The 12,449-nt window shown below is 39.7% G+C and overlaps 1 protein-coding gene across 2 annotated transcripts in view; it reads left to right on the forward strand.

Moving 5' to 3' along the window:
- Positions 1 to 12,449, forward strand: part of LOC113150349 (phospholipid-transporting ATPase ID-like) — a 32,656-nt gene that overhangs the window by 16,721 nt on the left and 3,486 nt on the right. For both annotated transcript variants that reach the window (XM_026342812.1, XM_026342813.1), the window contains 23 exons: positions 12 to 110; positions 2,363 to 2,424; positions 3,596 to 3,668; positions 3,998 to 4,068; positions 4,191 to 4,273; positions 4,671 to 4,829; positions 4,995 to 5,083; positions 5,886 to 6,079; positions 6,160 to 6,368; positions 6,508 to 6,551; positions 6,921 to 7,086; positions 7,284 to 7,472; positions 7,592 to 7,707; positions 8,743 to 8,907; positions 8,994 to 9,105; positions 9,437 to 9,542; positions 9,624 to 9,762; positions 9,960 to 10,143; positions 10,544 to 10,767; positions 10,989 to 11,072; positions 11,172 to 11,417; positions 11,508 to 11,646; positions 12,249 to 12,379. In XM_026342812.1, the coding sequence (XP_026198597.1) occupies positions 12 to 110; positions 2,363 to 2,424; positions 3,596 to 3,668; positions 3,998 to 4,068; positions 4,191 to 4,273; positions 4,671 to 4,829; positions 4,995 to 5,083; positions 5,886 to 6,079; positions 6,160 to 6,368; positions 6,508 to 6,551; positions 6,921 to 7,086; positions 7,284 to 7,472; positions 7,592 to 7,707; positions 8,743 to 8,907; positions 8,994 to 9,105; positions 9,437 to 9,542; positions 9,624 to 9,762; positions 9,960 to 10,143; positions 10,544 to 10,767; positions 10,989 to 11,072; positions 11,172 to 11,417; positions 11,508 to 11,646; positions 12,249 to 12,379 (3,084 nt within the window). The remainder of the gene's footprint in view (positions 1 to 11; positions 111 to 2,362; positions 2,425 to 3,595; positions 3,669 to 3,997; positions 4,069 to 4,190; positions 4,274 to 4,670; positions 4,830 to 4,994; positions 5,084 to 5,885; positions 6,080 to 6,159; positions 6,369 to 6,507; positions 6,552 to 6,920; positions 7,087 to 7,283; positions 7,473 to 7,591; positions 7,708 to 8,742; positions 8,908 to 8,993; positions 9,106 to 9,436; positions 9,543 to 9,623; positions 9,763 to 9,959; positions 10,144 to 10,543; positions 10,768 to 10,988; positions 11,073 to 11,171; positions 11,418 to 11,507; positions 11,647 to 12,248; positions 12,380 to 12,449) is intronic.

Genomic DNA, 12,449 nt, shown 5'->3' on the forward strand with positions numbered 1-12,449 from the left:
TTGTTTCTCAGGTGATTCCTCAGATCTCCTCTCTGTCCTGGTTCACCACTGTGGTGCCTCTGGTCCTTGTGCTGTCAGTCACTGCCGCCAAGGATGCCACAGATGACATTGTAAGCACCTTGTAAAACATGTGTTGCATTTCAGGTTATGCTAATTTGAGGGTAGGTGTTGAGTTGTTATACTATAGTTGATAAAGAAATTGTTAATGCCTACATGTACTAACTAAACCAACTAAAATCATATGACATATGACATGATCTGGCTGATTTAGGTCAGTAAGTGACACTTAAGAAAAGAACGAGGAGCTTGTCAGTTTAAACACTAAGTTAAAATAAAGTGTTTCTCAAGAAGGATCTTTGCTGGTCATGTTACGCATCTCAGAACATCACAGGGTGGAGGTCACGGTGGCTAGTTCCCCTTACAAAGTGCGAGAGTTTGGGACAGTTTAGACTGTGTACAACTGCTTAACACTGGTTTCTTTTTTCCTTAACTAAAGCAAACCTCAACCACACAGATTCCAAAACATAAGCAGATTTAAACTGTAGATAGAAATAGTCAAAAAATGCTTAGCATGAGAAATAAATGTTTTGCAGTGGTCATATGGTTAGTGTGTGATGTTTGCTCACATAGGTCACAATCTGTCAGTATGATTAAAAGAGTGAATGGTAGCATGACTTCATAGTCATATACATACTCCATCAATGATCAACAATCTAATTTTAACTGAACTTTTAACAACATCCAGGGAATTTCAGACTAGCTGTTTCATCAGCCACATTTTTAAAAGTGTTGATGCAGTTCTCTGCTTGTAACAAAGAATTATGTCATGTTATGTGGGAGAAAAACTGATTAAGCAACAGAACCTCCCTCCCTGCAGACTTACACATACAGAAATGTTTGTGTAAGCAGCCCATTAGTGGACTTTACCTTTCTTTCTTTGTGAGAACCAAAGCAGCACAAAATGTACCTGTAACACAATGAAAGGGAAACAAGTCTTTACTTCAGCTGTCAAGGTCAACCAATCAAATGTGAATGGTGCATGTGAATGTGGCTGGCACTTGAAAACCGAATGGCATCACTAAGAAGAAGTTAATGAGTTAAACATTAGTTTAGGCAGGCAAACAAGAGTCTTTTTGTTTAGCAGCAGTGGTGATCCTGACTAAGAGAGTTCAGGCTTGAGTTTATCTTAGCAGGATCGCAACTCAACTCAAAATTGGCCATGTCTGGCTTTGCAGAACCTTTGGGAAAGCTGCTGTGAAAGCTTACCAGCTGCCACCTACAGAACTACACTGATTTGTATATCGAATAAATAGGTAGTTTTTAACTAAAACCTAGAAATACAGTGTTTTAAACCAGCACCTGAAATTGAGAATGCAAACTTATGAACATATTGCCTGATGAAAGATAAGTAAGTTACGCAACATGTTTAACCAAAAGTCTGAAACCTCTGTGTGTGTGTCTGTAGTAAATAGGCATGTAGGCTTAATGCAGAGAAGAAAGGTAATACTTTGTTTTGTTATGTGTTTTAGGTAAGAATGAAGACTATTATTATATGATGGTTTAAGAGCTGCTTTGTTAGTAAGATGTCCTTAATTTCTCACGCGTTCTCGATTAATGTGAGAAGTTAGAGCTTGTTTAAAGAAGGAAATTGATTGTGTAAATAGATTTAATCTGTCATGTCATGTTCAGGAATGTGTAGGGAGTTTCTCCTCCCATTGTTTTTGACGAATTACCTTTCTTTGCATTTTATATGTGTAGCGTTTGTTTTGGAAAGATGGCAGATACACATAATGTGACCCTAGCACACACTCAGGCAGCTACAAACATGAAAACTGTAAATATTGGCAGAGATCTGTTTTTAGAAATGAAGGCTTGCTTTTTTAATTGTACTTTACACAAGGCTACAAGGATAGATAATTCTTGACTGATAAGAAGACATCAACCTCATTTTGAAAAAATCACTTTCATCTGTTAAAAATGTATGTAAAAGGTGAAAATAGATGAAAATTTTAGGTAAAATTTTACCTGAGTCTGACACAGGTTGAACAGTTTATATCGGACTGCTTCTGTACTTGACAAAAATTTAACAACTAAAATTGTACATTTATTTTTTAATGATATTATTATATATAGTGACTGTGATCAGAAAGTTGCCAATGCATAATAGAAACTCATAATTTCTAAGTCAGGTGAATATCTCTACTGAGACGTTGATACTCCAACGCCTTTTCCAACGTACTTGGCAGTTAGTATTTCTGGAAAATGACAATACACTCTGTGTAGTCAGGTTGAGATTTTTATGACTCATTTGTGTTTTATGTTTGTGTGTGTGTGTGTGTGTTCATTTATGTGTGTTTTCCAGAACCGCCACAAGAGTGACAATCATGTCAACAACCGAAAGGTTCAAGTCCTTATTGATAGAAAGTAAGTGTTTATGTGTCTATATGTGTGTATATGTGTCTGACTACATGTGAGGAAGAAGCCTTGACTAAACTAGTCCAGCTTTTTCCACCCCATTGTTTTGGTACAGATGGGTGTACCTCAGGGAACCTTCTTGGGTGCCCTTTATTATGAAATACCTAACAAATAATACTTGAAGTCATTTTTGCTTGTTTTGTCTGTAAGGAATAAGTATGGACTGTTTTAGACTTATTCAGATCTGTAGACAAATCAAACATAGCTTACATTTTTGAAATAGCATTCATCAGGTCAACAGGATAAAAAACAAACACTCCTCAGCATCCTGAAGCTGCTTCCTGTGGCTGTAGTTAAGAAAGTTTGGGTTATGTAGTGCACAAGGAATTCACACATGGCTCGGAAGACGGGACTACTGTATAATACCCTGTGAGCACATCTACTGACAGAAAAACAAAAGTCAAGCTTGCTTTAAAGATTTGCTTTTCTATGGGCTAGAGAGCCACATAATTACGGATACTTTATATACTTTCCCAGCAATGCTGATGCCAAACACAACAACAAGCTCTACAACATGTTACTACTAATATTTGTGAGCATACAACACTGCTGGTCCAATGCATTTGTGCTGCTGATTGATTGCTGCGCATTGTAAGTACATTAGATAAGAAATGTGAATACCTTCGACCAATCCAGAGCCAGTTCTTTGGCTGTTGAAATGCAAAGAACTGATTCAAAATTAGACAAACTTGCAGCATACAACAGAATGTATAAATCCAAATGAAGCAAATTGCTGCACTACTGATTCATTCCTGTTCCAATATACAATACATCATAACTAATAATTTAGTGCACCAATAAAGTACACAGATTGTATGTCTGTGATAAAATACTGATTTATCTTAAAATCTATGAAACTTTAAAGAAAAAGTATAGTTGATGTAATACTGTCTGTGGGTGGCTGCTTCCTCAGTGAGACTTGTTGCCACTGTTGTGGAGGAATGAACTGTTTAGCTGGAAAACTTTTTTGTAATGTAGACTGTGTGAAGAGTTTTGAAAAAGTGGTTTCAGCATTGACCAATGCTTATTAGCAATTGAAAAACTGTAATGGTCCCTCAGACTGTGTATTTCCTGGCAGTTCCGACCACTTTCACAACCTTTTTTTTTTTCCTGTTCTCAGACTACGGAGCGAGAAATGGATGAATGTCCAGGTGGGAGACATCATCAAGCTGGAAAACAACCAGTTTGTTACTGTGAGTTCATTTGTAAAATTTTAAGCTTCAGCTTTTTCTGCTGTCTTAACAGATTGCACCTTTACGTATTTAACTTATATTTATTATTTTATATATCAGGATTGATTGCAGCTTTACAGTGTGTGTGTAAAGACAGATAAGTGTGACTGATACAGAGTTAGCATATTGAAATATTGTGTTGTGTGTTTGGATAACATCTCATTTTTCTATTGCAAAAGAAGGAAAAATAAATCTGTCAGCAAAAGCAAAATGCAGGAGTTCTGCAGGAGATTTGTTTATCACACTGACAAACTAGCAACAGGTTTCACAAATGAATCTGTCCTCTTCAGGCTGACATCATGTTGCTCTCCAGCAGTGAACCACTCAACCTGGTCTACATTGAGACGGCAGAGCTGGATGGGTTAGTCTGTTTTTGTGTTTAAAATGCAGCTTGTTGGTCGTTCATCTGTTTCTGCTTTTCTGTACTATTTCAACCGTCCCCTTTGTTCCCCCACCTCACTGGCTCTCCTTCCTCTCCCTCAGAGAGACTAACCTTAAGGTGCGACAGGCCCTGCCGGTGACAGGAGACCTGGGAGATGACATTGAAAAGCTGGCAGACTTTAATGGTAGGACTGCAGCAGTAAACACACACAGAGATACTGTTCATAATGCAACTTAATTGGTGATGAAAGAAGGACTGTGCAATATGACCAACATCTTATATTCCAGTATACTGTAGATTGTGTTATTTCCAGGTATCATTATGATAGAGCATCTTCAATGAATACATTCTTCCTATAGAATGAACCAAATGGAAAGTGTGTTTTGTGTTTTATTACATTTTTATTAATATTCTCACGTCATGTTCACATGCAGATTTCCTGCCTTCACCCATGTGAAAGAACATAAAGAGTCATTCAAATGATACAGCATAAACAAACACAAAATGTGAACAAGATCTGTAATATTTAGTTTGTTAATCTGAGCCCAGTGTTAAAGGAACTGTATATTTTGTCCTTCAAGGTGAGGTGCGCTGCGAACCTCCCAACAATCGCCTGGATCGCTTCACAGGTACACTAACCTACGCCGGTCAGAAATACCCGCTCGACAATGAGAAGATCCTCCTGCGAGGCTGCACCCTGAGGAACACAGAGTGGTGTTTTGGACTGGTGCTATTTGGAGGTAGGGAGGATCTTTCATGGACATGTGTTACTAAGAAACTACTGTAGAGGAAATTATATAAAGAGGAACGTAAAAAAACAAAACTGAAGCACAGAGTCGGATCAACTACAGCAGAAAAACATGGTATCAATTGAGGTTTTCTTGTTTCTGTTCCTTCTCTTGCAGGTCCAGAAACGAAACTAATGCAGAACTGTGGGAAGACCACGTTCAAGAGGACCAGTATTGACCGTCTGATGAATGTCCTCGTGCTTTGTGTGAGCCCTCCACCTTATTTCCCTTCTTTATCTGATCTTAGGGTGATGAATGATGGATCAGCACGGTTTTAGTTTGGTTGAGGTCAGTGCTCACATGTAAACAGAACTCCTATGACCAGGATCAAAATTTCAGTTCTCCTAATTCAAATTACGTCAAATGAGGTATTAAAAGTTTCCAGCAGTTGCAGTCATGGTTGCTTTGGAATATACAGATCCCTAGAGTAGGAACGTAGAGCTGTGAATGCAAGATAGAAAACAGCAAGTGTACCACTTCATCAACAGTGTATCCAAAGAAAACTTCACAAAAGAACTCATTTAAAAATAAAAATAAAAGTTCCATCGAACACTAACCACTTTAGTTCAACTTAAGACCCGTAATAATTGTTGCTTTCCAACTTTCCAGCAAATCTGAAACGTCTCCACCTCTCCGTTCATCTTCCTAACTTCTGTGTTTATTTTTCGACTGCGAGGTGGCAACACTAACTCATGATGTTAGTCGAGATGCGCACAAGCACACAAGTCAAGCATTCAATAAAAAAACTGCATGAATTCAGTGTGTGACCGCTCTGACAGTGCTCACATTGTCAGGCTTCAGATAAATCGGGTCTAGGACCACGTGTGATTTTATTTTTTTCATGGTGAGGTGACTCATTGCTTCCCGCTTGTAGTATTTAACCTTTAAAGTATAGTTATGTAGTCATTCAATAGTAAATTTAGCATTCAACAACACATTAACTGACTTGTTAACTCCAGGTCTTATGTTGACATCTAACTTTTAAAGTGTTGCCTCCTCTCCCTTCAGATTTTTGTTTTCCTCGGCTTCATGTGCACAGTCCTGGCAGTAGGAAACTCCATATGGGAAAACAAGGAGGGCTCCAATTTCACAGTCTTTCTTCCCAGACAAGATGGCAACAGTGCTGCTTTCTCTGCCTTCCTCACCTTCTGGTCCTACGTCATCATCCTCAACACTGTGGTGCCCATCTCTCTCTACGTTAGGTAACAGCAAAGTGAAACTGCTATTTATTTAATCAGATCAAGGGCTTCTTATCAATTCCTGTGGCCACATCTTTTGGCAGCGTGGAGATCATTCGGTTGGGGAACAGCTTCTACATCGACTGGGACAGGAAGATGTACTACGCTCGCAACGACACCCCCGCAGAGGCTCGTACCACCACACTGAACGAGGAGCTGGGCCAAATCAAGTATGTCTTCAGTGACAAAACCGGGACCCTCACCCAGAATATCATGACTTTCAACAAGTGCTCCATCAACGGGAAATGCTACGGTAAAATTCAAGATGTTGTTTGCTCATTTTACACTATACATCTAAAGAATACACAATATCATATAGTATTTATTGTATGTATAGATTTGTAACATTTGGGAAAGAGTTTGATTGATTTTTATTTATTTTTTATTTGCAGGGGATGTGTGTGACTACACAGGACAAAGACTAGAAATTACTGAGGTGAGTTGGACTCATGGCTGATGACAAATGTTCACATATACATTAGAAAACAGCATGATAAGATATTTTGTCATTGCACTGCTGTTATTTGCTAATATAAATCTGGCGCCCAAACTAATAGGACAAAGGTTTAAGAGCAGCTTCCTTCCATACACAACCATATGGTGAAATTCGGGATCTTTATATGCTCATCAGTCTCTGCTGGTCTCTTCCCTTTTTCTACTTTGCTGTTTATTGTACCTGTTGCCACTTTTGAGATAAGTTTTAGTTTCATTCTCTGGAGTTGTGCGTCTGTTTTGTTCTACAGATGAAAGGAGCATTCTTGTATCTTCTCTATCATCTCTTTTATTCCTTCTTATTTCTCTCCAGCACACAGAGAGAGTGGACTTCTCCTTCAACCCGCTGGCCGACCCTCGCTTCATATTCCACGACCACGCCCTGGTGGAGGCGGTGAAGCTGGAGAACCCAGAGGTCCACGCGTTCTTCAGGCTGCTGGCCCTCTGCCACACCGTCATGGCTGAGGAGAAGAAAGAAGGTGAGGAGACATTTACTACTTATAAGAAACAAACGTTAGGCGGACATTTGGTAATTTTTGTTGTGTGTCGTGTTTGCACAGCATCATCAAACGTATAAATTGTGTACTTGGTTGCAATGTTGCAAAGGTGTGTGTTTTGAGTAGGAATGATTTTAGTCTTTCTCCAATGATAAATCAGCAACTCCTGTCTCCTGCAGGTGAGCTTTACTATCAGGCCCAGTCTCCAGATGAGGGAGCTTTGGTTACGGCAGCCAGAAACTTTGGATTTGTCTTCCGCTCACGTACGCCGGACAGCGTTTCCATCGTGGAAATGGGGCAACAGCGCAGCTATGAACTCCTGGCCATCCTGGATTTTAACAACGTGCGCAAGAGGATGTCTGTTATAGGTGCAGTATATAACACACAGAAAACAGATGATGATCTTTACTGTTTTGCTTTATCTGTCTTTTTTGTTTCTACAGTAGAACATTTGTTCTCATCTTCTTGTGTGTGTGTGCTTATACAGTGCGAAACCCAGAGGGAAAGCTCTCTCTCTACTGCAAAGGTGCAGACACAATCATCTATGAGAGGCTTCACCAGTCCTGCAGCAAACTGATGGACGTCACTACAGAGCATCTTAATGTCAGTGATAGTTTTGTGTATTTGAGTTGTGCTTCCCATTCTGTTTGTACCTTGTTTCCAGATGTTTTTCTCTGCATGCTTCTGTGTGTTTATAATTTGAAAAGTCTTCATAGGTAGGAAGTCCGCAAAAACGTCCCTCTGCCCTGGAGGCATAAATAGTTGACTTTATATGGCTGGAGACTTATAATAAGTGCTTTTAAAAATAAATCGATTCTCTAGAGAAATGAATAAATCAGACACTACAACGCTAAAAACAAGAGAACGTTTCGGGGGAATGCATTAAAAAGCGAAGGTTTGATCTATAAAGATATCACAAAATCCAGTGAGTGAAAAGAGACGGGACACAGGAGCACCATTTAATGCAAGGTTGCAAAAATACGTTTTAATTGGAGATTTTAAAGATAATGATACAGTACTAGTTTGAGCAGGAAGGTTGTTTCAGAGAGTAATTTATTAAATTATTTGAGTTTGGTTTCAGCATCTGAGGTTGAGTTTGTTGAATAAAAGTAATGATAAATCATGTTACAAATACAGAGTACAGCTCTGTACACATACTGTATGTGGCAGGTGGTAAACTACTGTACAGTGCTCATTGTATCCTCATTGCAACATAACTTAAGGGTTTAACTAAGCTTTATGAGCAGAGAAATAGCATATAAAGCTGTTTTCTGTCCATCATCAAATTAATTAATTAACTAATCGTTGATCTGCTTCTTACCACTATTTCTCATGTCCATGTTATCACCCTCCTCTTTCCTTATTGTCTAAATTCGTACTTTATTTCTGCTCTGGTCCTCTCTCTTTATCTCAGCTCCTTCTTTTCGGTTCCTGTTGTAGAAAAGATAAACAGCTGATTATCTTCCTTGTGGTGTTTATTGCCTGTGTCCTAAAATTTACACAGCTCTTGTTCTGTTTATATCATAAATACCATCGGCTTGTGTGCGTGTTCGTCCAGGGCGTGTGTTTGGTGTATGTATGTGTGTACTTACAGTGTGCCGTGTTCATCCATATAAGTATGTGCATGCTGATCTGCAGGAGTTTGCAGGGGAGGGCCTGAGGACGCTGGTACTGGCCTATAAGGATCTGGAAGAGGAGTATTTCAACCAGTGGAAGCAGCGCCATCATGAGGCCAGCACAGAGCTGGATGACCGGGAAGGCAAACTGGACGAGCTGTATGAGGAGATAGAGAAGGACCTGCTGGTAGGAAACAAACTCACATGTCAGTAAAACTTATACTGTGAAACATTTTGTCAACCACTTATCATGCTGAATCTGAATGTGTCCAGCTACTCGGAGCGACAGCCATCGAAGACAAGTTACAAGACGGAGTCCCTCAGACTATTGAGCAGCTTTCCAAAGCAGACATCAAAGTCTGGGTTTTGACTGGTGACAAACAAGGTAGATAACTGTAAATATAAGGAAAGACCTACATTAAGAACCTATATGTACTGATGTTATTAGATGAGCTTTGTTTGATGATTAAACCAGTTGATCAGACTGGTTACAAAAAAAAAACTGTTTAATTATGTAAATGATAAAACCCCAAGGTGACATTTGCATCATAGAATGTTATTATCTGATGACACACATTCATCAGACACAAGATGTAACTCATTGTACATTACATACCATAGAACATGATGAGCTGCAGCTTGTCATTGTGTAAGATGTGAGATGATTCATATTTTTGTCATGCTCTTCTTATCCATGATTTATTTTCGTGTTGCAGAGACTGCAGAAAACATTGGTTACTCATGCAACTTACTGCGAGAGGAGATGAACGAGGTGTTCATCATCTCGGGCAACTCACCTGAGGACGTCAAGGAGGAACTAAGGTGAGAGGCTCTTCAGACTGAGGTTGATTTAATAAGCGGTTGTTCTTTTCACAAGCTAATTTTTTCATTCTTGTGGAGCAGACATGCAAGAACCGCCATGAAACCCGATACAGCAGACACGGGTTTACTGCCAGAGAGGACTCTGGTAAAAGGTGTGAAGGTGATCGCAGACGAGGTGGCTAATGGAGAGTATGGCCTGGTTATTAATGGACATAGCCTGGTACGTCACAAGAAGTTTTTAATTACCATACGTGTCATCCCTGGACCTCATGAATCTTTATATGCTGTTAAATACTAAAAATAGGTGAAAACATTCAGGACTGAAATGATATTAACATCCAGTTTAGATCTGAGCCAATGTCATATTTTACTTATTACTGTAACTTCTAACTATCTTTTCCTCTCATGGTCCTTCAGGCATACGCCCTGGAGCCCAGTATAGAGCTGGAGTTCTTGAGAACGGCGTGTATGTGTAAATCAGTGATGTGCTGCAGGGTCACTCCTCTGCAGAAAGCTCAGGTGGTCGAGCTGGTCAAAAAGTACAAGCAAGTGGTCACACTAGCCATAGGAGATGGAGCCAACGATGTCAGCATGATTAAAGGTGCCAGGCGAGAGACAGATAGCTTGATGTGATGCTCACTGAATTTTTTTTTTTTTTTGTGCAGTTGTTTATGAAGCATAAATCACATTTATATTGCACACTGAACAATAATAGTATTTCTTTAAAAACAACATAATTTGGCTCAAACTGAAACAATGACAAACATCACTAACTAGTTAGATTAAACATCCACTGTCCAGCATCTCAAATGTGAATATTTACTGCTTTTTCTATTAGAATTCATTGAATACCGCAAAATGAATTTATGCATCTTTAAGTTGTAAGTTCTGTAGTTGCTTCATTGTACAGCCTTAAAAGAGGGATTTGTATTTCTCCGAATCAGCGCATCATGTTTCCTTTTATTCATGCTCTTTACTTCCTCCTCTCTCTGTCCATCCAGCGGCCCACATAGGCGTGGGCATCTCAGGTCAGGAGGGAATGCAGGCCGTGCTGTCCAGCGATTTCAGCTTTGCTCAGTTCCGCTTCCTGCAGCGCCTCCTGCTGGTGCACGGACGCTGGTCCTACCTACGCATGTGCAAATTCCTGCGTTACTTCTTCTACAAGAACTTCACCTTCACCTTCGTCCACTTCTGGTATGGCTTCTTCTGCGGCTTCTCTGCCCAGGTGAGAAGAGAACACCATACTGTACTAGACCTTTAAGCAGTCAATCTAACACTAATGAAACCCACTCATAATCTCTGTTGTCATCCTTTAACTCATGAACTGCTGCAATTGTTCTGGTTTTGACATTCAACATTTTTTGTAAAGGGAAGCTGAAAATGTCTTTAATTTGTCACTTTAAGAATGAAAAAGTCGTTTATATTCTCCTGTTTTTTGTTTTTTAGACGGTGTATGATGAGTTGTTCATAACACTTTACAATCTAATGTACACAGCACTACCTGTACTGGGAATGAGTCTGTTTGATCAGGTAACTATCTCATGTGTGATGCCTGTACAGTATTTATATGTGTAGCGTTCAGAGTGCTGCATTCGAGACATCACTCCTTTGTCTCCCTCTGCTGACCAGGATGTTAATGCTGAATGGAGTTTCCAGCATCCTCAGCTCTACATCCCTGGTCAACTCAACTTGTACTTCAATAAGAAAGCCTTCTTCAAGTGCGCCCTCCACAGCTGCTACAGCTCCATGGTGCTCTTCTTCATCCCCTACGCAGCCATGCAAGATACGGTGAGGGACGACGGGAAAGATGTCGCAGACTATCAGTCCTTCGCCCTCCTCACCCAGACGTGCCTGCTGTTTACCGTCAGCATTCAGGTACGAGGAAACTGGCCATGTACATTTCTAGATGATAATTGTTGTGGTCAGACTGACTTTTTTAGACATGTTGTCTCTGTGTGTCTGCAGTTGGGGATGGAGATGTCTTACTGGACAGCGGTTAACACATTCTTCGTTCTGGGCAGCCTGGCCATGTACTTTGCCGTCACATTCACCATGTACAGTAACGGCCTGTTTCTCATGTTGCCGTCAGCTTTTCCTTTCATGGGTAAGTGGTAAACATTGGTCCTGAACACTGCTTTTAGAGTTAGAACCATAATTCAAATGATTTGAATACTGACAAATTCAGATTCTAAATTTAGTTTGTTATGTTTGCGCAGGCAAATTATCCAGTTTACAACTAAAGCAACAACCAAAACTGATCACTGTCTCCTTCACTGCCTGTTAAACTGTCTTTACTGAAATCAAATTCCTACGACCATAGTCTTTTTCTTAATTTATTATATGAGTAGATACTGATGCTGTTACTGAGTTTTATAATAATGTTTTACTGAAAATTTAGATTTACTTTATTTTACTTAGGTAAAGTTCCAATATGGCTGATTGTGTTTGACAAATGAAATGCAGATGTAAACTGTTTCATCTTTAGATTTAAGTGTAGATTTAAAACTCTGCAACACAAACCACTGTAAAAATGCCACATGTCAGGACTTCTTGTCACATTGTCAGTGGTTTAGGAGAACAGTGAAAGTCTCACTTACAGTATTTTCCTGTCAGTCTGAGCCAAAGCACAATAAAATACTTACTTACTTCCTTTTTGTCGCTTAGGTACTGTATGTAACATTGATATTTACTCATGTATTTATGCAGGGACAGCACGAAACTCCCTTAACCAGCCGAACATTTGGTTGACAATCCTCCTCACCTCCATTCTTTGCATCCTTCCTGTGGTTACCTACCGCTTCCTGTTGATTCAGATATGCCCCACCATCAATGACAAGGTACAGATGGAGATACTCTTCGCTTCTTAGCATTCGATTTGCATGCATGCACAATACAATGCAACCATTC

This window comes from Anabas testudineus, chromosome 9 (assembly GCF_900324465.2).
Source record: "Anabas testudineus chromosome 9, fAnaTes1.2, whole genome shotgun sequence".
In the NCBI taxonomy this organism is placed as follows: domain Eukaryota; kingdom Metazoa; phylum Chordata; class Actinopteri; order Anabantiformes; family Anabantidae; genus Anabas; species Anabas testudineus.